Source organism: Chelonoidis abingdonii, chromosome 9 (genome assembly GCF_003597395.2).
Source record: "Chelonoidis abingdonii isolate Lonesome George chromosome 9, CheloAbing_2.0, whole genome shotgun sequence".
NCBI lineage: Eukaryota > Metazoa > Chordata > Testudines > Testudinidae > Chelonoidis > Chelonoidis abingdonii.
The window spans coordinates 14,773,990-14,798,954 of record NC_133777.1 but is presented as its reverse complement, the minus strand read 5'-3'; the positions used below and the strand labels follow the sequence as shown (position 1 = coordinate 14,798,954).

Here is a 24,965-nt window from a genome sequence, read left to right as displayed (position 1 = left end):
AACTCAGTAAACAATTCTCTTGATGAAACACAAAATGGAATAGAATCCCATTAACTTAATCTTAGCTGTGTTGGTTCTGCAAAGCTAACATGAAAAACACTTATTTATTTCAGTAAAGCAAACAGATATGACTGCATGCACAAAAAGAGAAAAAATCTGAATAATTTGTACTTAGTTCTCAGAATAGACCTGCACTTTAAAGAAACTTTCTTAGGAGAGACAGATGGAGCCTCACTTTAAGAGCCTGTGGATGAACACACTCCTCTTTAGGGCTGGTCTACACACTGTTTTTGTACCATTAAACAAACTGATTTAGTTAAAATGCAATCCCCTGGTGTGGTCACACATATTTAATATTTGATTTAAAAGTCTGTATATGATATTAGCTTATGTTAATTGTTCTTAATATGAGAATTAATTCAATCGAAATACAAAAATAGAACATTTTTAATGCTAAAGAACCTACCTATAAACACTCATATTATGCAAACTATGTAAGCCACTTGAACATGCTTTGAAAATGTCCAATGGCTACACCAAAATTAACGAACACATTATACATGTAACTTACTGAGGAGAACACAAGTATTGTTTCTATTAAAGGCGGATTGTTCTGGAAACACTTCAAGACCACATCAGTAATATTTTCCAGTATGTTGGGAGTGGTTTTCAAGTACATATACTAACTATTTCACTCATCCATCTCCTGTTGTCTCATCCATAGCAGTTCTAGTTCCTTAAATATGAAGCAGCTCACCACTTTCATTTAATTAGGCATGTGAAGAAGAGGCCGAGTCTAAGTCATAGGCTACAATGGGAGACATCGAAGTTGACAAGTATTTTTAGGTCCGATTTATGTTAGGATGGGTCCGTTCTATAGATTACTCTATGTCCAAGTGGAAGAATTTTCTGGTGAAAGAAAGCTTGAAAGTAAAGTCCTTTGAAGCCATTAGTCCCCCAAAATGTGGATAGGATAATAGGGTGCATCAAAGAAATATAACTAAACAAACAAATGTTATTACTAACTGTGTTAAGTCTGTCACCCTTTCAAAGGAAAGATTTATTGCATGAAGACGGTGTGACCAAAAGGACCACTGTATTCACATCCCACACACTAGTATAGCCATATAATCTTTGTCCAAAGGATTGTGTTGTGTGTTGTGAGAAGCCCAGGTTGGGAGCTACAACAGCAGAGCATTGCAAAGTGCCCAAGGTTATAGCGCGGTTGGTGGCACACCCCTCACTGGTCTGGATTGCAGCCCAAAATGTGACAGAGGGTTCAGTGCACAAGAACCATTCTTTGAAAGAGGCTAAAGAGGTTGAATTTAACCACAATGGAGTTTAACATGGACCAATAAAATGAAAAGGAAAAATAAAGCAGCACGAAAAACTGTTTGCAAAAAGACTAACTGCATTTAGCTCCTAATACAGCTGGCCCAAGTGTGACTTTAATTAAAAAGAAATAAAGAATATTTGTGAAATTAACTTCAAGTGTGCATATTAATCAGTAAAGCTAGGTCAAGCCTGCCCTTCTGGCATTAATGCACTTGAGATAACAAGTGCAGAGTAGCCAATCAGTATTTCATGTTATAAAATAGCACTGACGTATGAACATTCAGTGCTATTCTATGAAGATGACCGCAGAGGGTAAGAAAAAAAACGTGAAACCCATATGAAAGATGGTGGTGGTGAAGAGATATTATCAATACAGTCACAGAGACTATATCTGAAGACCAGTATGAATATTGGATCAAATTCCAAGAAGTATCACCTTCAGTAGATAGTCCTATTGTTTGGATAGTTGGACTCCAACATGTGCAGAGAGGTTAGAAAAATTGGAAACCCCAGACTAAAGAATCAGAGGGTAGCTGTGTTAGTCTGTATCCACAAAAACAACAAGGAGTCTGGTGGCACCTTAAAGACTAACAGATTTATTTGGGCATGAGCTTTCGTGAGTAAAAAACCCACTTAGAATTTCACATCAAACTACTTTAAAAAAAGGTTACAATTAGGTCAGGTTTGGCTTAAAAACACAGGTTTTGTAAAAATAAGTTTTCACAAAGACTAAGACCAATAGAAACATTTCCATGACAAACAACCAACCAAAAAATTTCCAGTGAGAACAGTTTAAATCCTCTAAAAAAAAAAAAAATCAGTAGTTGAAACCCATATTACACTACACCTTGCTAATATATTCAGTGATCTGAGATTGACTAGAAACTATTTAAAAAGTGACATTGACCAATCTGCTCTCACTTTTCAAGTAGAGAGAAAGGCAAAAATTAAATTAGACCCTGATCTTGCAAAGACTTACACACACACACACTTAACTCAGTGCAAGTAGTTCTACTGGTCAATGGAACTATTCACAGTGTGTAAAGTTAAGCACGTTTGTAAATTTTCACACAATCTGCACGTTAGATTTTTAAAACTGCTTTCAGTTTCAGTGCTTGAAGTTGTTGTATTTGTTTTTCAAAAATATATGCATTTGAACCTGGCAGTGTCCTTTGAAATCAAATAGCAGCACATAGTAAAGTTACTTTCCAAATAAAGCAATCAAAATAAATAGCTCTTATGTTCAAGAGGCAGACAGAAGTGTCTATTTATAAGAAAAAGCTAATCTGCGGAGGTGCTTGAGGTAAGTACCAGCTGAGACAAATACTGAAAGTGCATATAAGCTTGCTGATTAAAATGACATTCTAGTGTCCAATACATCTTTAAAAGTTGCATTCAATAATGGAATAAAAATTAGTTTCACTTTCCACATAGTAGAAGTGCCAGTAAGCAACTGGAATTAAAAATCAAAGCCCTTAATCCTAGAACTGGATCCACAACTATAATTCCATCAGGGTTGCCAACCCTCCAGGATTGCCCAGGAGTCTCCAGGAATTAAAGATTATTCTTTAATTAAAGATTATGTCATGTGATGAAAGCTCCAGGAATACATTCAACCAAAATTGGCAACCCTAAATCCCACGTGCCCAAGGGGAGACCCATTGAAGCAATGGAGTACATGTTAACAGACCCTACTACAGAATGAGGGCCATAGTTTAGTTTATAATGGTGCCTGTCACAAGGGGAATGGCCCCTTAAGGGGAAATGGGCCCTAATTCCCCCCCTGTGACAAGCTATTTGCCTCCACAGTGGAGGAAATGAATTGAATCATGTGACATATGGTCATGTGACAAAACCAGGCCCCTAGGGGTTAGAAAAAGAGAGGCCTGAGGCTGGGGATGATCAAAAGTGAGATAGGCACAGAGCTGGAACAGAGAAGTGACCCCTTGTGAAGGAGGAGCTGATCCAGGCACAACACAGTTGGAAACTGGTACAAAGAAATCTCCAGGGAGCAGCAAGGCTCCTGCAAAGACCCTGAAGAACAGCAAAGGAGGCCTGCCCCTTGACCTCTTTGAACTATGGAGAGTTGGATAAGCAGGCAAAGGCTGGGGGAAGAATTCCAGGTAAGAGTGCCTAGGCATAGCTGCTTGAATTATTTTGGGACTTTGAGAATGGTCTGAATTGTTTTGAACTTTAATAAATCAGACCCCCAAGAAGGAAAGTACTTACTACACTTGTGAAAGCTTTTTGTGAGTTATTGATCAATCCAAGAGAGCAAAGTAAGGGAGATTGCTGCAGAGCCTTGGGGTTGAGGCAGGGAGGCACTCTAGAAATTACCAACCCTCTTACAGTGCCATTTTCATAATCAACAACAAAAAAGTTCTGATTTGTATCAAAGTAAACTTACTAATGTGCTGAGGAATTTTCAGGAATTGCCCTCTAATTTTGGCTAAATTAAAATGGAGTCAAATAACAAACCTTACTATACTTTACTTTTCATTCAGTACAAACTGGTATAAAAATCCTATCCTATTGTAGCACAGGTTGTCTGACTTTCTTGCAGTTGAACACATAATACAAGTAGGTGGGGTTTCTTTTTTTTTAAAGAATGCTATAGCAATTATTGGTTTAAAATATAAATAACGTCAAAATCCTGACAGCATTCCTTTAACTGTAGAAGTGCTTTGTATTGAGCTGGTTCACAAATACTTTTCTCAAAATTTGCTCAAGTTACATTAGCCACCATGTTTCAAATAAGTATTTCCAAGTTGAATTTTTTAAGTTATTAAAACTCAGACAATTCATCTCCTTTAAAAATGTCTGAATTTATCCCTAGTTCAATTTCATATACACCCTCTCATTTTTGAATTATTTTAATCAGCTGTGGGTTGCTTTAGTAAGCTACTTATTTCATTACAAATAAAATCCAAAATGTTTTAAATATTTGGAAATGTCTTCTGAATCAAATGCAATGAGAAGTTCCACAACCTTCTTAACTCCATAAGGCCTTAGAAGCCGCCTAGGACTAAGCATATTGGATCAATGGCCAGACAAAGCTACAGTATTAAACAGCAAGTTAAGCAGAATTGTAACAGCTACTGTTCCTAATTTTGTGGATAGGGTTCCAGTGTTACTAGGAGGTGACAAGCTCATACTGCTATTCTTTTCTCTCTCTCCAGCTTCATTTGTGATTCAGGCAAGTAAAAGGCTGATCTTCCACATTAAACCCCTCTCCCCCCCCACCAATAAATTCTTCTAGCAAAAGAGAGTAGTAACCCATTTGCACATGCATGGCTACACCCCTTTTCATATGCCTGATTTGAACAAACTCTCAATATCTTTAACAAAAACACCACACCACAATTAAACAGCCCCTTAATCTGAGCCCTGTGAACCCGATGCAGCTGACATAGCCCAGCCAGGAGTGTCTAATGGCAGTGTAGCCCTACCTTAAAATACTAGACTAAAGGTCTGTCTTCCCTGCAAAATTGACTTATCTACACTCTAGTTACTTCTCTTGAGGTAGCCTAGCTTGAGTGAGAGTGGCCACACAGCAAAGTAACACTTGAGTTGGTGTGTCCTCACACACACCACACAGGTATGATTGACTATACTGATTCTAACCACTACTCTAGCAACTAGACTACACATTGCTCTAAGAGTTACGAATGCAGTCAAGGATTCCTGATACTTCAAATTCTTCTACTGTCTCTCAAATTGTTGTGACATACACTTTGCCAGTGGGCTACAAATCTACTCTAAAGCCTGATCCCAATGGGGGACCACAAACTATTTCTGCTATCAGTTACTCCTCTAGTTAAAGTGGAAGTGGCTGTAAATTTGAAGACCCTGTGTACAAACCCTGATGACAATGTGAGGGGGGGAAACAGTATGTCATGACAGAGTGTCCTAATATATCTGCCTAAAAGGGAAGAATTAAAGTTGCAAAACTAACCTTAATTCTGGCTTTTTTTTTAAAGTTCTAAGTGATTAACTTTGCAACTTTAATGTTCTCTTAACATTTAAGAGAACAGCTTAGTACATGAGCCTCTACTGCATGAGCTAAAATCTAACTGGCTGTTACCTTAGGCTGTAGAGTAGACTCATTAATCTCTCTCTCTGAGATCTTGGTGCCGCTAGGTGGGACAGAACACCACACCCAGGAAGCGTGTGGGTTACGCTAGCATGCTAAAAACAGCAACGCAGTTGTTCTGATTCAGGTGAAGCATAGGGAGGAATGTGGGGTTCAGAGTCCCAAGTTCTAGCCGGAGCCTGAACATCAAAACTACCTTTGCAAAGCTATTTCTAACACGCTAGCCTGAGATCTGCTAACATGAGTCCGTCAACCTCAGCTGCGAGACTCATTCCCAGCAGCTGTGCTGACATACAGTACTCTAAATGGCCCAAGGAGTTGCTCATGACTTACCACCTGGGGAAGCTTACAGGTGCTTAATACAGATACATGTAACTAATAAAACTCAGTTGGTACTACATGACAGAGATCAGTCAGAATACTTCACATGAGTTACAGATGAAAATTAATGCTGAAGAAGGGTTTGAATGTACATTTTATGGATTATTCTGTTTAACTTCATTAGGCCTGACATACTAAATTCAAATAAAGCAACTGAAAGTTCTTACCTAACATGCTTTACACACAATATAATCATGATGAACTGCTTACACATAGTCACTCCCACACAACTACCACCAAGAGAAATAAAATATTTATAATGAAGACTATACTAAACTTTCCATTAGCCAAGGCAGGAACACTGTTCCAAAACCAACCTTACTTTTAAATATCAGTGAAAGATACTTGTTAACGTACAACACTCTGAAAAGGAAATGTGTTTTTATTTCCTGCTGTCAAAATTTTCTGCAAAATCAACTTTTTGCCACTATGGTTTGATCTCTCAATGGATTTCCCACTGAACAAGGACAGCAGGACCAGGCCTATATTAGGTTCCACAGTATGTCTTTTAAAAAAAATCAAAAGTTTTAGACTAAAATATTTTTACCTAATGTTTATCAGCCAGATGTATCTGAACATTAAACATCTTGTTTTAAACAATTGGTAAGTTAAGGTTGCATTAATTTTAATGTTAAAAAAGAAAAACAAAGCAGGTGCACTATAAATAATGGATGAAAAATGGCAAACTTGCTTTTTCCATCTGTCACACTGTTGCTAATAACTTTAAAGACTGCTCCAGGCATATTTTTGTTCAAAGTGTACAGGAAATGGTTTACATTAATACATGTATATAAAAGACTGACATTTTATAAGGCCCTAGGAACATTCTATGTAATGGCTTTGCATGTCTGAGCTCTAATCTTGTTGAAGAAGTAAGTGGTTTTAATCATTGCACAAATAGAAAATAAAGTTACAACACAACTATAGGTCTGAACTTGCTTATATGAAGCCCTGCTGATCTTTAGGCAGATAGTAAAGGAACACCACACACCTGAGTTGCTCTTTGCTCTTGCAATAAGACCAGCACAGGCAAAGCACACCTAATAGCAGGAAATGAAGGTTTCCTGTGCTTAAAAAAATAAATTGGTGGTACCTATAAGCTATACAGTGGTTCTGTTCTGGATGGTCTGGTCCAATTTTAATATTGGAACTCTCTGCATATCTTATCAATTTCTCAGTCCCAGCACTGTCAAACATCTAACTCTAAAATGAAGAAATTAATGAAACACAAATAATACTGTAAAATTAAATGTCAATTGGTAGAGTCCTAAAAAAGTTGCCTTCTCTTAGTAATGGCCCATATCCACAATTTCTTGATTAGATTGTATATTCTTCAGGCAAAAACTGTCTGTCTATATTTTGTCTTATATAGCCCTTAAAATAGTCAACTCTGTATTACTAAAACATATGGACAATCACATTACATATATTCAGTGGCCTTCTCCAGGAATTAAAGATTACTCTTTAATTAAAGATTACATAATGTGGTGAAACCTCCAGGAACACATCCAACCAAAATTGGCAACCCTGGTTGATGTCATCTAGGTTTCCTACTTTTACCCTATTATTCTCCCCTGCAAGAGAAGCTTCAATAGCACACAAATATAACTAATATAATGAAAGCTCAAATGCTATTCTATATGCATGTGCAGTCAGCTGCTTACTCCCTTGTGCATTAGCAGAATAATGCTGGAAGGAAACACATACTATCAGACGTGGCCAACTAAGCACATATGTACAGATCTGTGGGAGTGATTATCATTGGCAGGGAGTGGACTCCTGTATATGACACTCAATACCCCAATCTAAATATGTGACCACACCCTGTTTGGACAAGCCTCACAGTTCAAAGAGCTGCCAGAGGGAACACAGCCAAATAGTGCACACACACAAGCCACAGTGTGAAAACAGGCATCTAAGTATGCTAGACATGGGCACTGGCCAGTCAGTGTGGTTTTTTTTACATATATATATATATATATATATATGCAAGCAAGGAATGCACCGAAGCTTTGTGTGGCTCCTATGATTTAGATGCCAATCAAACAAGACGCCTACAAGACTAACATACATAACACCATTATCCAGCGCAGCCAGACATGCTACAAGACAGAGCCCCTTCATAGTGTCTTTGCTGTTACCCACAAATCATGCCCAAAGCATCAGATTAATACACACCATTGCAGGTGTGTTGAGGGTTTTTTGTTTTGTTTTTTTTACCTTCAGGGTGTCTTCACACACATGGTTACAGATGCATTATACTGTGCTCTGTACAGTCGGGACTCATATGTTGGTGTTTGTACAGTAGCAGGTGCTTGGACGTGGTGTGTTGGTGTATAAAAAGCAATAAGTCAGAAAGGGGTGAATAGGCAGATTTCTTAGGCCGTACTAGTTAGCATATCTTTAAATTAACCACCCTGACACAAAAAACAGGACAGTATACTGTGAGGCTACTCGTTACCCCCACAGCTCTCACTGGGGCCACTTTAAAGTGTGGGTGGTAGGGGCGCTTAAGAAGTTCAAGCTAGCATATTTTTCCAGTTATTTGTTTAACATTATAGAATTAAATGCCTTATCATATTTAGTAGCAGTGCCAATTTCATTCTGTTTTCTCTGCTATTAATACGCTCTTCCCCCAACCTCATTGTCTCTGGAGTTGGTCTCAATGGGCTGTCTTGAAGGACACCAGTCTATCCCTTGCCTTTTAGCTTTTTCTCATGGCTGTAGGAGTTACCAACATTAGAAAATTCAAGTTTCATAATGGAAGTCTTAAAACAATGCAGCTGAGTATGAAACATTCTCCTGTAACCTTAGAAGAACTAGCTGTAGTAGCAGAAGCTTCTAAGCATATGTGCCCCTTGAAGTGCCCTCCCCACACTATCACTTGGTGCCCATATTGCAGAACTTTTTGTGCTTTTAGAAAGGGAAGGATTACATAATCTGAAGGAAGAAGAGGGGTATTTTGGGCTCAAATTAGTGGTGGTTTGTCCTGCTTCACTGTGTAGTGTCTGGTGATCTGATGATGTTAGCACTGGCAGCTAGGAAATAGCCTGGAACATGACGGCTGATGCTAACTGCAGTGTATGATTAGCTATGGTTGGTGACTATTCACTGGCTGTATTCTATTACTCGTGAACTCTTCCTGCTAGCAATGATTGTATGCAACAGAAGGATCATGCATTTCTCTTGCTTTCTGTTCAGTATTTGGTTGGAACATTCCTAGGCTGTCTATGAAGCAATTTTGGAGGAAACTTCTGAACATCTCAGAAATTGGCTTCTAGGATATTTGAACAACAGGCTCCTTGGACCATCATCGGAAGATATATATGGGCCCCATCTGCAGGCTTCTTTTGGGTGTGCTACCTTTTTGCTTCCTCTCTGTCTAAAGAGAGACATTCCAGTTCTGCGGTGACATATAATGTAGGGACGTGTTAAGATTCTTACAAAGCACATGCCTCATGTGAGCAATGCAAAGCTTCAGCTACTCTAGACAACTAATCTTTAACTACTTTCTCTCAACACTGTTCATGGACTTAATTTAAGCACATAAATCTGGTTAGCTGCTGAAATACAATCTGTCTGATTTCTTTTTCCAGAGTTCCTGAATATGCACAGTTCCCACCAGGTGCTCAGCATCTCTAAAACTTGGGGGCAATGATTAGGTGACTAAATATGGACTATCTGCTTAGGTTTAAAGATCCAGGTTAGAAAATTCTGCTTATAAACCCCTCCAGCTATGCAAACTTCCATCAATTTGTTACATGCAAACTAAAGGAGGAAGGAAAAGACTCCAAGCAAAAAAACCCTATAATACTAATTCTGGCAAAATAGTAGATTTATTAGGGCTGTCAATTAATCGCAGTTAACTCACATGATTAATTCAAAATAATCACTATTAAAAAAATTAATCGTGCCACGCTTTGGATGGACGTGTTAAACCATAGAATCCAATTTGAAATTTATTGACTTTCTTGTAACTTCTGAGATGTTATACTAATTTTATCACGTAAGTTACTTGTGTTGTAGATTTGTAACACATATCGCCATCAGCTACCCTCCCTTCCAAAGTACACTTATATTTTTACTAAATCCAGCTATGCACTGCACAAACAATCGAGAAAACAAAAGACAATAAGTATTTTCATTTCACTCTACAAATACTGTATGCCAATCTTCATTATTCATGGAAAGTGCAACTTATAGATGTAGATTTTTGTTTTTGATTGCAGTTATTGTAACAACAAAAGGTTAGTTTTCTTTTTTTGGTGGTTGGCTTCTTGTCTATTTTCAATCGAGATATGGTTTTTCAAACTTCTGAAGTCATGCTCCAATACCTTCATCCGCCTACAGGATTTTGGAAGGCATTCACGATTCTTAAATCCGTGGATCCAGGTTCTTAAGCTATCTTTAGAAATTCACATGGTACCTTCTTTGCGTTTGTCCACTGCAGTGAAGTGTTTCTTAAAGACGAACAAGTGCTGGTCATCATCTTGACTGCGTATAATAGTAAGATATATGGCAGAATACAGCTAAACAGAAGCAGGGAGATTACTATTCTCTTCCAAGGAGTTCATCACAAATTTATTACACACTTTTTTTTTTTTTTTAACGAGTGTCATTGGCATGGAAGCATGTCCTCTAGAACAGTGATTGAAGCATGAAGGAACATATGAATCTAACACACCTGGCATGTAAATATCTTGCAATGCCGGCTACAACAGTGTCATGTGAACACCTGTTCTCACTTTCAGGTGACATTGTAAACAATAAGCAGGCAGCATTATCTCCTGCAAATGTAAACAAACTTGTTTGTCTGGGTGGCTGACTGAACAAGTAGGATTGAGTGGACTTGTAGGCTCTAAAGCTGTTTACATGTTTTGTTTTTGAATGCAGTTATTTCTTGTACATAATTCTATGTTTGTAAGTTCAACTTTGATGATAAAGAGATTGTATTACATTACTTGTATTTTTCAATTCCTCATACTATTTATTTTTATAGCACAAATATTTGTAAATCAAAAATATAAAATGAGCTCTGTACACTGTGTTCTGTGTTGTAGTTGAAATCAATATATATTAAAATTTAGAAAATATCCAAAAATTTTAAATAAATGGTATTCTATTGTTTAACAGTGCAATTAATCACAATTTTTTAATCGCTTGACAGCCCTATTTTATAAATAAAATACATCTGAATGACCTAATTAGAACCCCCAAAAGGAAAAGAAATGAGTATACCAGCCTGTGTTTCCATGTGTGGAAGACAAGATTTAGGAAGCCTACCTCTTTTTCCCCCTTGCACTGTCTACTGCAGATTAGAAGTTATAAGTTGATACAGTACGATAACAGATCAGTCATGACAAGAGAGTGTTTTAAGTACAAGATGAAGAGCTTATCCTTGCAGAAACAGAGATCAGCCATGCGATGATGATGTGGGATATCTAACTGGTAGGTGGTGTATGGACACATACATGTCTGGCTGAAGTGTACGCGCTTGCTCGCGCGCGCGCTCTCTCTCTCTCAGTCCACACACACACAATTGTTTGGCCTAAGATCTAAAAGCATATGAGCCAAATAATCATATAGGATAAAAAAAAGTCTCTAGAAAACCCAGTTATTCATTCTCCATAATATGTCCCTTCTATCAACATATTTTTTTCCACAGAATATCAGGGTTGGAAGGGACCTCAGCTCAAGAGATCATCTAGTCCAACCCCCTGCTCAAAGCAGCACAAATCTATTTATTCATTTTTATTTTTATTTTAAAATCCTGTTCCCTAAATGGCCCCGTCAAGGATTAAACTCACAACCCTGGGTTTAGCAGGTCCATGCTCAAACCACTGAGCTATCCCTCTTTCTAAAGAAAAGAATTATCCATAGCACAATTTATTTTTTGAGAAAACAGAGAACCTATACATTACAAATATTGTGTGACTCATCAATGAGTCACACAATAAGAAATTTATTGACAATTGTTTATCTCAATTTAATACAAAATGACAATTTTTGGACTTTAAGCTGAGTGCAAATGTATAAAAACAGTTGGTTTAACAACTTAGTTAAAAAATCATTTTAGAACTTGCTGTAAAAACATTTTGAAACTCCAGTTTCAAACACTTTCTAACAGTAAAGTTTATTCTTTCAGACCCATTTTGCATCTCGTTTTCAAGATAGCTTCCTGTGTACTTAATTTGTTTTGTAATTAAGAAATGTTGTTGGCTTCTTCTAATTCAAGTTAAATTTAAACTGGAGTATTCCTTAATCTCTAATTTACTAATCCTTTTTAAAAAGAGCTGGTCCTATATAGTAACTCTTGCTACAGCAGCAGGTAGACTTTTGTTTTTTTTCTAGAAATTTCAATTGGCTGAGGCGCCAGAGTAGTTCAGTTTTGGTTGGCATTACTCAATTTGCCTGTCTATCCACAACTCATTTTATTTCAAATAGTAAAATGCTTGTTACTATACAACAGAAGATGGTTCTGCACTGGCAGGGAGATGACAGCAGATAGCCTATAGGATTTTTTCTTTATTTTAGAGAGTTAGTGAGCTAATAAAGAAAAGGGCACTCCGTGCTTAGCTTTCTAAGGCAGCTGAAATACCTTCTGTCCAGCTTTTCCCCTGATTCTGTATCAACTTGTTTTCTTGGGGTGAGACAACAGCTGTCCCCCCACCTTCCAATTTGATTTCACTTACATTCTGTCTTTTGTTCTCACTTCTCTGTGTATTTTGTTCTCCCCTAAGTTGCTGTTTTCTTCCCTGAATCTTCTGCAGTTTTGGTTTATACCCTGAGAGTCTCTAAATTTCTTTACTGTATACCTTCTACTGTAAGTCCAGTCTTCTGCTTCATTCCAGGGAGCCTGACATTTTTCAGCTCAATGTGCAGTAGTGGTCAAAGTTAACAAAATGTTAGGAACTATTGGAAAAGGGACAGATAATAAGATATAAATCCATGGTTCACCCACACCTTAAACAGATTATCCAGTTCTGGTTGCACCATATCAAAAAGGATATAGCAAACTAGAAAAGCCCATTTTATAACAATTTTATTCCTACATCATCTGATTACATTACTGTCCCTTCAGATGCTAGGTGATGCCATTGCCACAGAAGAAAAGCAAAACCACCTCCTCCATCCTTTCTATGGCAAAACCCCTCTGGAAGTAAACAAACTTCCATTTATTAAGACTTGGTAGTAGGACCAGGACTGTTTCTTTATGACATGGGATCTTAAAAACATCCTTATGTTCAAATACAAAATTTCAGTAATTTTGGCCAAGATTTTAAGTAGTAATTAATTTTGGGTGTTTCAATATTTGGATGCTCCACTGAAGACATTTTTATAAGTTTCTGATATTTTTGTTTAGGAAAGCCCTGAGCACCTATCCTCTGAAAATCTGGCCCCTTTAAGGTGCCAAGTTGGGCTTCTATACAGAGGCACCTAAAACCAAAATTTTAGAAGTGACTAAAGAGATTTTGATCCCATCTATTGGTGGTGAATTAGGCATATTTTGATAAATGGCATTTGTTAAGGACCAGCTCAAAACAGAAATAAATGGGAATTTTGCCATTTTCTAAGTAGACAGAAGGCCCTACAATATTTCCTTTAACACATGGAAGTAAAATGTGCTGAATACCTCTCAGGCTGACATTTGGATGTAGACTGCACATACTGATAAAGATACTGGAATTTTTTCCTTTACCTTTGCAGGTCACCTTTAGAACAGCTTTATTTGTTCGTTTAATACAACATGCCAGTTCACCTCTAATCAAGTGAAACAAATTCTGAGAAACCAGTTCACAAACAGACATGCACATTACCAAACCACAATACAATCAGTCACACAATTGGCTTTTCTGGCCCTGGAAGACAACAAAAGTTGTATGGTAGAGGTCCTGCAGGTTAAGAACAGAATGTATTGGCAAATCTGTCAGGAAGCTCACAAGAGGCCCAATTCTTTTCTGTATTACATCAGTATAAGCCAGAGTAACTACAAAAATTGTGGAGTTGCACACCCTTTTTTACATAAGGGTAGATTACAGCAGAATTTGACCTCACTTTTATATATTTGATTCTACTCAGAATTCATGTTCTCATATTTGCAATTACTGAATGTCACAGTTAAAGGCAAGTTTCTATGTGGCTTTAAGCTAAGATACCATATCACGAGACCTACTTAAATGACCACTTTTTTTTTTTTTTTAAAGTATACTCCTTTTGTCTCTGAAAGGGTTCAGTGCTGTTTGCAGGGCTCTTTAATAACATGAGAACTATTTTCTTCAGACTTTTTAAAAGTATTACTGTGCTTCTTCAAATGCTCTGACCTTTTGTATTTCTACAACATATACATTATCAGACTTAGATGTCAAACTGGAAAAATATTTCTTATCAATGAAAATAAAGATGTTATACCAAAAAACTCAGTATAAAGTGTTTGTGTGCTGTGTTCGGGGTTTGAATCTGGTGACAATCAGAATTAACTCATTAAACCCTACTTACAATACACACGTTTCATAATTACTTGGGGGAATAGGCTATTAGTCCAATGATGAACATAATTTCAGTGTCAATAAGGAGCACTCAAAACTCAGATCTTTTGTAGACTCTGCTCCACTAAAAGGACTACTAATAAATTTTGTAGTTAGCCTTAGAATACCAAGCAATGACACTTTTTAAAAGAGGAAAAGCCATTTCAAGTTCTGTAAAGAGGTACACTTTCAGTGCCTTCTGATCAGTTCTTTAAAAGAAATAAAGTTAGCAAAGGCATAACTAAAGTTTTTTTATTAGCTACTGTCTTTTTTATATGCATTTTTACACACTAATAGCATTTTAAAATTCGTGTGGTTTTGTACTATAGCACAGAAATTACAACAACTAGACTTGTGGTAAATGACTTACAAAGCAAATAAAGAAAAATGACTATATCATGAACTGTTTGCTTTTTACTGTTTGTTCTACCACTCCCTCAGTTTGAACGTACAATGTGAAAAGTCACACAATGGTGGCTTCAGAACAAGTCATTAAAATGTGAGCAAGCACAAAGAAACCAATATTCACTTCTCAAGAACAGCTTAACTCTTACCACAGAAATATTACAGAAAAATTCAGTTCCTCTTACCAGTTGGATTCTTGTATTAACAAGAAAAATCACAGGAGAAGGAGCTATCATCAGTTCCCTGTTTGTCTTCTATATATAGAACTTAAGAGAAGGAGATTCTTTTTACAGCATAGTTTAAAAACAGACACAATCAATTCTGTCAATAGTTTTCTTTATTTCTTAAAGTATATTGAGGTATCATAAAAGCAGCAAAGATCCGACAAAGTGGGTATTCACCCACGAAAGCTCATGCTCAAATACGTCTGTTAGTCTATGAGGTGCAACAGGACTCTGCTGCTTTTACAGATCCAGACTAACACGGCTACCCCTCTGATACTTGAGGTATCATAGTGCTTCTCTCTTACAACCTACTTTCTCTGACTTGATCCTGCAAGGAAGTCATAATCCTTTGTTGGAAACGAACAGTTGTCATGGAAATATATGTAGTGATGTATTTGTAGAATTATGACTTCACAGCTAGCAGAACAAGGAGAACCCTGATAGGGTGCTTGGAATTTTAGCTCAAATGGCAAGGAATCTTATGAAACTTACAGATTTTAATATTTCCTGGAGTTTTATCTTTCAAAGACTGAACTTCAAAAAGAATATTCTTAATATCTTTATAAGATTATGGAAGAAAGCTTAAAGTAGGATTTAGATTTTCAAATATATGGTGCTCAGATGACTAAGAACAAGATTTGATAAAGTATCATGTGCTAATACACCCACCCCAATGTTCTGTTATCCAAAATCCAACATTCATATCTAAAATTTTTTCCTGTTGCTTTGTAACAGAGTATTACAAACTTTGAAAAATTTATGCACAACTATAGGTACACAAGACCAGAAAGAACTATTACATTTATAAAAACCATCATCTTATCTTAAAATTTAACACCTCTTAAACAAATATAATTTGCTACGGTACTAAGTAAAGAATAGTGGATCTAAAAATTAAATACAATTCTCAAGTTTATGTAGTCCCTCCTTCTACCCATTATATACAATAAGATTAATGTATTGTGGCTTCAACCCTTTAGTTAGTCTTTATTTCCCTTATAAAATAAGTGAATACTCTTGAGGATTTCCTTCACTACTTTTTTTAATTTAATTTTTCCTTACTGGCAATCTTTGTCCATCCCTGATTCATTTCCTTCTACTTCTGAACATTTTTTGTTAGTTGCTCCTGTATAAGATATCTAGTCAGATAACAGTGTGACCTAGCCCAGAAACAGGCTTGGGAGGAACAGTGCAGTCTAAATCCATATTTGGGTGAATGATCAGGTGACTCATAGGGAATTCATGTATCACAGCATAGTAAAATTCTGGGATTTGTTCACCTCTCAGATGTAATAAAAATCAGAGTCCTACAAAAGTTTTTCCTAGTTAGCCTGAGGTGAACTCTTTCAGGGGTGTGTATGCCTGCAAAAAGCAAGAGTGAAGAACTAAGGAAGGTAGTTTTTGTTTTCCCATTTAAACTCCTCATAACCAAGGAGGGAGGCAACATGAGTTGGCAAAACATTTAAGTGTACTTCCTGGAAACAGTAACACTGAATTTAGCAACACAGAAAAAGCGTTCAGCTTATGAAATTTGAAATGGGACTGTGTGAAGACATTGAGGTGGATGGGCACTTCTCCTCCTAGGACTGAAATTACCTAACACTGGTACAATTTAGTGCAGCAGTTCTCAAATTGTGGGTTGCAACTGCATCTTAATGGGGTTGCCAAGGCTGGCTTAGACTTGCTGGGGTCTGGGGCCAGGGATGAAGCTCATGTTACAGGCCCCCTTGCGTGGGGCTGAAGCCCTTGGTCTTCAGTTTTGGCTCCACTCGAAGCGGGGGGCGCTCAGGCTTTGGCACCCCCACTCTGAGCACTGGGGCTTGGGACAGCTCAGGCTTTGGTCCCCCATCCTGGGGTTGTGTAGTAATTTTTGTTGTCAGAAGGGGGTCACAGTTCAATGAAGTTTGAGAGTCCCATATCTAGTGGATTCCAAAGATACATTTTGCTCTTCAGAAGTATTTTTGTGAGCCCATCGGATAAGTCTCTGGGAGGGGTAATTTAGTAGTACAAGGTGAAGGATCCTAGGCAGAGCAGTCACCCCAACTCTCCCTTCAGTAAGAGGCTTCCACAAGCTCCCTCACCCCAGCAGCTCCTTCCAGTGCCTCACTGTCCCTTTTCTGTTAAAATCTAGTTAGTTCGGTGAGCCTCCAGCTGGGAAGGAATAGTATCCTATGCTATAATTGAATTAAATGTGATATACAGTCTTACTTACCCAATTCTTTAGAAACTGGAGATGCAATTGCTATTTCTCCAATCTTTGCAACACCATCATAATATGCTCTTCCAGCCAGTATCATAGCTATAGGAAAAACAACAAGAGTACTCAGCTTGTGTTGCATTTAAAAAATTGAGTAAATTATGAACTACCATCCACCAGGAAAAGGTAGATAATACTTCCACAATGCCCCTGCCTGAGGTTCAAATGGGGTACACAAACTTGGTTCTCTAACTTTTGGGAATTATTCTAAGGTATTCTGAATCCGGTCCAGTGCCTGTTGATGTCAATGGAAAGATTCTGACTTCAACAGCGGCAGGATCAGCCCCCAATAATAGGAAGTGACTCACATCCATTAATATGATATAGAATTCCCAAAAAGCATACTATGTGTTGGGGTGGGGATTTTTTTGAATGGCATAATACATACAACCAAAAAGCACATGTCCTTTCTGTCTTACTTTAGATTCATATGCACCCTTAGTTCCTATTAATATTAATGGACACTTGGAAAAATTCTACTCCATTGATTAGATTACTCAACTTGAATTAAAATGGATTTTAAAGTCAGAGTATGGAGCATTGCAGTTGAGTGGCCTCATCACTCAGTAAATAGCATAGCATGTTACTACACAGAAAACCTGCATTTAAAAGCAGTGATGAGGCTCTTGAACTTCAGGCTAGGGAAGAATTACAAGGATTTGAAAATATCATGACATATCAGGAGAGCGAGGACAACTTCTAACTGCTCCCTTCCAATTCTTAATGAGGAGGTAGTTTTAGAAGTCAAAAGCTATAACAGAATACTTGAAACTACATGGAAGAAGGTCTGCGATATTCCAGCTAAAATATTTTTAAAGTACAAAATGAAGTTGTGAGTGGGGTGAAAGATCCTACAGAGGCCAACTCCAGCCCACAGACAGTACTTTCAGATGTTGTTTAATATGATTTTTAACAGCTAGAAATAAGAACCACCAGCAACTCATGATCAGGAAGTTCTCTGTGGACCACAATTTGAAATTCTCTTGTACAAGTGAGTTTAGTACAGTGTTTAAAAAAAAAAAAAAAATCCTTTTTTTCCCCCCTATTTCTATATTAAACTCTTGCATAGTAAGATCATGGTAGACCCCTCTCAAGTCTTGGATTCCGGCATACTTGCCACAAAATAGTAGATTTTAAAATGATAAAAGTTCAAGAATGTAAATCTCTTGTCATGGGCATTCTACGAATCATGCAGGAAAAGCGTCTATATTCACACTTTAGTATATTGTAAACAATATCTAGTATAAAGATTGCCACAGACTGTACTTGTTGTGCCATTATTCTACTTTAATGAGATATGTTTGGCTAAAAGGTGTGAGTGTGGCAAATTCCCAGTACCACAACTATTTTTGGTCTTTCCAGTTCTATGTAAAATCTAAAAACAATGTGTCACTAGATAACCATATCAAGTGAGAGAAAGACAATGGAATGAGATAATTTGAAAACATCTTTCTGTAACTTCTCAATGTTTTAGACTTCCAAAAATTGTATAAAAAGGGAGAAAAAAGCCTTCTCTTCATTTCTTAAGTGAAGACCAGCTAGGTAGATTCTGATATACCTGTCACTTTTCTAGGATTCAACAGAAAAGCTCAACCATCACCTATCAGAAAATCAAACACTGTATCAGCTGGAAACACACACAATTCATAGGAAACAAAAGATCAGCATAAATTATATCAGTGAACAAGGTAACCAGTAATAGCTTTTCTTACTGACAAATCATAGTGTGGTGCAATACTTTGAAGATGACACAACTGGTCTTCTAGGAACAAATTCTGCCCACCCTCCCTGTCTGTGGCTGCAGAAGTGAAGATCTGCTGTGAAAGCTTTAGGGAAATGTATAAGAAATCTACAGCGCCAGAGTGTTGAGGAAAGGCAGTGATAGATCTGCTGCTGTGTGTTTCCAACAGCCAGTCATCCCCTGTGAAGTGGCATCACAAGAGTGACCAGGCGCATAGAAGGATTACTTCTCATCTTACCTTCACAGAACCTCCCTATAACTAAGCCTGGCTACGCAGAGTTGGTAGTTAGGAATGAAGAATAAAACATACTTACCTTAAACAGAAAGTTTATGATGTGAATTATTCCAGATACCTAAATCGCTACGACAGAGTAGCAAAATCAATACTGTTGATTCCCAAAAAACAGATGACGACAAAAGCAAGGCACTCTTCTTAAAAGAACTAATTCCATATAATTTAAATTAGTGCCAAAAGAGAGGTCTATAATTGCCCTATGATAAGTGAGCATGAATTACAAACTACCGTGGAAAATGTTTACTATTTCACTGCTAGTCAGTACATATGAAGCATCCAGCTAATGTGTTTATCAAGGGTAGCTGAATGAACCAAACCATCCGTCCTAAACATTTTATTCATTTGAAGGGAGGTTCCATAGATACAATTCCATACATTATTAATACACAAATAATGAAGCACAAGCAGATACTCTTCTGTAATTTGTGCTCAAAGGACTTTCTTCAAGCAGTTCTCTAAGTAAGATTTTCATGTAAAACCATTGTTGTACATATGGACTACTGTGAAATCACATCAAGGTTATTGTTCTATTAACAGGCAATACAATGGCACCCTTAACTTCCAACAGTACTGACTACTAATATTAATGACAACTATAGTTGTGACATTCCCCAGGATACAATCTGGAATGTTGGACAGCTGTGTCCCCTCAGTTCTCCAACCTGGGGTGCTTTTTACACTGCTTTGCTGTGATAGCAACCACTCCTTGCCTGCTCACACAACCTCCAACATGTAAAATTACCCCTAAGTATACTGCAAGAGTGCTTCAGCCAGCCACCCACCCCTGAATTATACTGCAGAGTGTAGGGTTATCATATGTCCGTATTTTCCCGGACATGTCCAGCTTTTTAGTTCTGAACTTTTAAAATCTAAAAATGTCCAGGAAAATACAGACATATGGTAACCCTAGATGGAGCTGCCAGAGCCGGGCTTGCAGGTGCCGGCAGCGCGCAGAGAGCCATCTGCGCCCCCCTCCGCCCCGACCCAAGGAGCCAGAGGGACCTGCTGGATGCTTCCCGGGAGCTGCCCCAGGTAAGCACTGCCGGGACTCCCCACCTTGCCCCCTGGCAGGTCCCTCTGGCTCTTAGGGTCGGGTGGGGGGGGGACAGAGGGCTCTTTGCATGCTGCTGGTGCCTCCAAGCCCTTCTCTGCGGCTCCGGCAGCTCCCATTGGTGCTTTTCCCAGCCAATGGAAGCCCCAGAGCTCACATTTGTGGCGAGTGCAGCATGTGGAGACCCCTCAGCTGCCCCTGATCCTAGGAGCCAGAGGGACCTGTGGCAGGAAGGGTGAGTAGGCAAGCGGGGCAGGGTAAAGAGGCAAGCGGTGAGCCAGCAGCAGGTGGGGTGGTGGCAAAGAGATGAGCGAGCCAGCTAGGGTGACCAGATGTCCCTATTTTATAGGGACAGTCCTGATATTTGGGGCTTTTTCTTCTATAGGTGCTTATTACACCCTACCCCCATCCCAATTTTTCACACTTGCTGTCCAGTCATCCTAGGGTCAGCAGGGGGCGGGCAGATGGGGGTGCAGAGGCAAGAAGCAGTGACCCAGCAGCAGGCAGGAGTTCTCGGGGCAGGCATGGGGGTTTCTGGCAGGGGAGAGAGAGGAGGTGAGTGGTGGGTAGTGGAATGAGGAGGGATGCAGCAAGCCAGCGGCAGGCCAGAGGGGTGAGGAGGGGTGCAGTGGCGGGCTGAGCGGGGAAGGGTTGGGACCTGTGGGCGGAGTGTGGGAGTACTGTGAGTGGGGCCAACACACCTGTGGAGTGTCCTCTTTTTTTGAATGTTTAAATATGGTAACCCTAGCAGAGTGCCACCAGCAAATTCAGTCCCAGACTTCCCCCAGAAATGTGTATCTTGTACTGCCCAGATCTTTCCTTATGAACAAATACAAGCTCATATAAAGTCCATCATTTCATTAACAGAAAATGTTATCCATAAATATTTTCTCAAATGAAGTTTCCTAAACAAACACACTAGCTTAGATAAAACAAATTTAACTATAGAAAGAGAGATTTTTAAGTGATTACAAGTAATGAGACATAAGTTTTAGTTTGTGTTTTACCTTTATTACTTTGTAACGAGTTGGGACTTAACATGTTAAATTAATTCAAAGCAAAAGTCTCTCTCTCTCTCTCTCACCCCATGTTCTTTTGCAGACTTCCTGGTTGGATACTTTCCAGCGAGGACCCATCCCCTAGTCCAATGCTCCTTTCCTTGTCCTTCAGGCACTATGGATGTCATGGGCAGACAGAAAGGAAGGAGAGAGGTGGTTTGGGGCTTCTGTTCCTCATTTTTTTTATATATATATAATTTTTTTTCTCCTCTTTGATAATCCTCTCCTGCTGGGGTTCAGGAAAAGCAGATCTGGGGAGATGGGAACTTCCAGCTGTTCCATTGCCAAGATGTAAATTACTTGCTCAGATCCTTCTTCCTGCCGGAGTGTCCGCTTAACAAGGTGCCACTCCATTTGATTATGCTGACATTCCATTTGGTTATGCTGATTATGCCAAGGCGTCAGTTTGCCGTTTGTCTCTAAGGAACTGGTTTGTGCCTGCTTTTCTAGACTTGGAACATGTCTCAGCAATATCATACAGTAGAATCCTATAACTTTACATACAACATTGTCACATTTTAGCAGGACAATGATGTTCAGCAGACTGAGTTTTCAAATGATACATTTTGTACCAAGTATGCCTTGTGAGATATCATCGTTTTGTAAAAAGGATGAACATAAGAGTGCATATTGTCACAACAGTCTGCTAGACCTTTGTTTTACTCAATTTTTCTGTAGCACATGGACTCATGGAGATGAATACACCTCTACCTCGATATAACGCTATCCTCAGGAGCCAAAAAACCTTACCGCGTTATAGGTGAAACCGTGTTATATCGAACTCGATTTGATCTGCCGGAGCACACAGCCCTGCCCCTCCAAAGCGCTGCTTTACCACGTTATATCTGAATTTGTGTTATATCAGGTGGTGGTATATCGAGGTAGAGGTGTATATTACAAATATTAACCTGCAATCATCACATACTTCCAGCTCTTATGTCACTAAGCATTTAGAAAATGTCTGAGGATTTTCTACGGCTAGAATAATAATTAGGTTACCAAATATAGTTCTAAAACTATAATGCCATTGATGTTTTTCATTTTAACTTGTAAGGCATTCTGGAGCCTTTAAATTATAGGACTTGGAAATCTTTCAAGAACTTAATCTTTCAGGTTAAGGAGATTTATGCTAGCTAGGGTTGGAATGCTAGATAATCAGATTTGGCATTATCTTTATTTTCAACTGGTGACACTAACACTCCTGAGACAATTAGTAAGTTGCCTGAACGAGCCATACAGCATATGTACCAACATTTCAAGTTAATATTTCCACTTCCTTGGACAGATCTGAGGAAGATTTGTATGGAGTATTGTCTGAGTACAATTTGACAATCAAGGATTTTGTCATTCAGAGAATTAGTTTCAGTCTCCAAAAAAACCTACATCTATCTGTGTTTAGATCTTATTTTACTCATGAACACACAGAAACTACTTTGAGCCAAGGTTCACTTGAAACTAGACTGAGACTATCAGTTGATATCATACAGGTTACCCAACAGCTATTGGCTGCTAATTAGGTCCTTTTTAAAAACAGGGAACACTACAAACCTATGTATCAGAGGGGTAGCCGTGTTAGTCTGGATTTGTAAAAGCAGCGAAGAGTCCTGTGGCACCTTTACAGACTAACAGACGTTTTGGAGCATGAGCTTTCATGGGTATTCTTTGCTGCTTTTACAAATCTATGGTATCCTCTGGAAGAATGTGTCGAGTGATAGCCTGTTTGAACATCTATATGATTACAACACTGTCCCATCACTGACTCTAGATGTCACAATGACTTTCTTTCTTTGTTCTATTTTCATAGGTAAATTCTCCTACATAGGCATATGACGATCCAGGAGGTCCCTACCAGTCCCAAGTCCAGTCCCCTGCTATTGCAGGCAACTCCATCACATAATCCTGTTCACAAACTTATCATGCTTCATTTTAAAACGAATAAGTTTGTTTTCCCCACCAGTCCTATTAGAAGCCTATTCAAGAACCTCACTTCTCTGATAGTTAAAAGTCTTTCTTCCAATTTCCAGTCTAAATTTATTTATGGCTGGTTCTTACATGTGTTCTTGTGCTGTAATTGTCCTTTAGCTTAATTTGATCTTCTCCTATCTTGATTTTTACCCCCATTATGTATTTATAAAAGGGCAGTCATATCCCCTCTCACTCTTCATTTGCTAGCCTAAACAAGGCAAGCTCTTTGAAAACTCCTCTCCTACTCAACTTGCTGTGGGAAATTTAGATTCCCAGCACAAAGCATATCAGGATGTAACAGCAACCTGAAAGTGAGCATATACTATAAATTCTTCCAGGCTTGCAGTACTTATGGCACAGTAAAGCTGGACTCAGACCATTTCAATTCAGCTAGAGGGCTGTTAATTGATAGAACTTACTAAATATCAATAACATTTCTCACCTTTTCCTGGTCAGTGAATTCACAACTCCAAAACAAAATGCATTCTGCATGTTTGACATGATCACACTTGTTAGGCAACAGGCATTATAGAAATTTAAAAGGCGAAGCTGGAAAACTTTGATTGCTGTAAGACACAAGGACTGACCTAATATACAAGAAAGAAATCCTGTTCTCTGAGAAGACGTGACGAAGTTGTAACTGTCTTGATTTTAAGACAATGTTTTGTCTACTTTTACTGCATATTGGCTGGATACAACATAACTGAGTTCAGGTTTTTCAGGAAACATTAATATATTATTATGCTTAAAGTCACAGTGGTTTCAATTATTTCCTGTTAATGATTTCCATGTTAATATGGGCATTTGATTTAAATGGTAGGGCCAGTCTTGCTGGATTGAACACTGAAGCAGCAAGATTCAAACTGGAGAAGGGCTAGCAGTGAACAGCAGTTTACACATGTAGAAGTAGTTTATAACAAACAAATCTGATTCCCTGCACCGTCAGGGCATCTGGATCAGATTTTTATGTCATGAAGTTTAAGAAGTAATGGCAAGAATTGGTCAGATATTCTTGCAAGTGGAAATGATGCATATGCTTTGAATAGTAGTTTATCTTTGAAGGAGACAGTCTTCTTCCTTTATCTTTTTGTTGTAGTAAGATTTCCATTCCCCAAGTACAATCCAAGCAGGCCATCTCCTCTGACCTCAGAATACTCTTGTTGGGGACACCAGGGAAAAGACACAGGGCACTGGGCCAACCAGCCAATTATAACTGTACTGCTAAAGGGAGGGTTGCCAATTTTGGTTGGACATATTCCTGGAGACTTCATCACATAACGTAATCTTTAATTAAAGATTAATCTTTTTAATTCCTGGATACTCCAGGACAATCCTGGAGGGATGGAAACCCTAGCCAAAAGTAAGGTCATTGCCTATCCCATAATACATCAAGTCGTATGTACTTTGGCTAGTTGTCATTGAGCCAAGCCCCAAAGGGGTTACAGGATCCCCTTCAGTTCCTGGTCTCACTCCCCTACACTACAACTCAATTCTTTTGATGGGTAATGCCCATTACTTTGTATCTTTTGATGGAGTTGATCAGTACTCTTCACAGTCTGGGTCTTAGCCAATTTTCTTGCCCCATTACCAGTATCTTTATTTATGGCTTTCCAGGTAAGCAAAGCTATCCTGAGG

At 38.4% G+C, this 24,965-nt stretch overlaps 1 protein-coding gene across 3 annotated transcripts in view; it reads right to left on the bottom strand.

Moving 5' to 3' along the window:
* The window catches only part of BAIAP2L1 (BAR/IMD domain containing adaptor protein 2 like 1), a 62,780-nt gene that overhangs the window by 23,729 nt on the left and 14,086 nt on the right, over positions 1-24,965 (bottom strand). For all 3 annotated transcript variants that reach the window (XM_032771022.2, XM_032771024.2, XM_032771023.2), the window contains one exon: positions 17,176-17,262. In XM_032771022.2, coding sequence (XP_032626913.1) covers positions 17,176-17,262 — 87 coding nt within the window. The remainder of the gene's footprint in view (positions 1-17,175; positions 17,263-24,965) is intronic.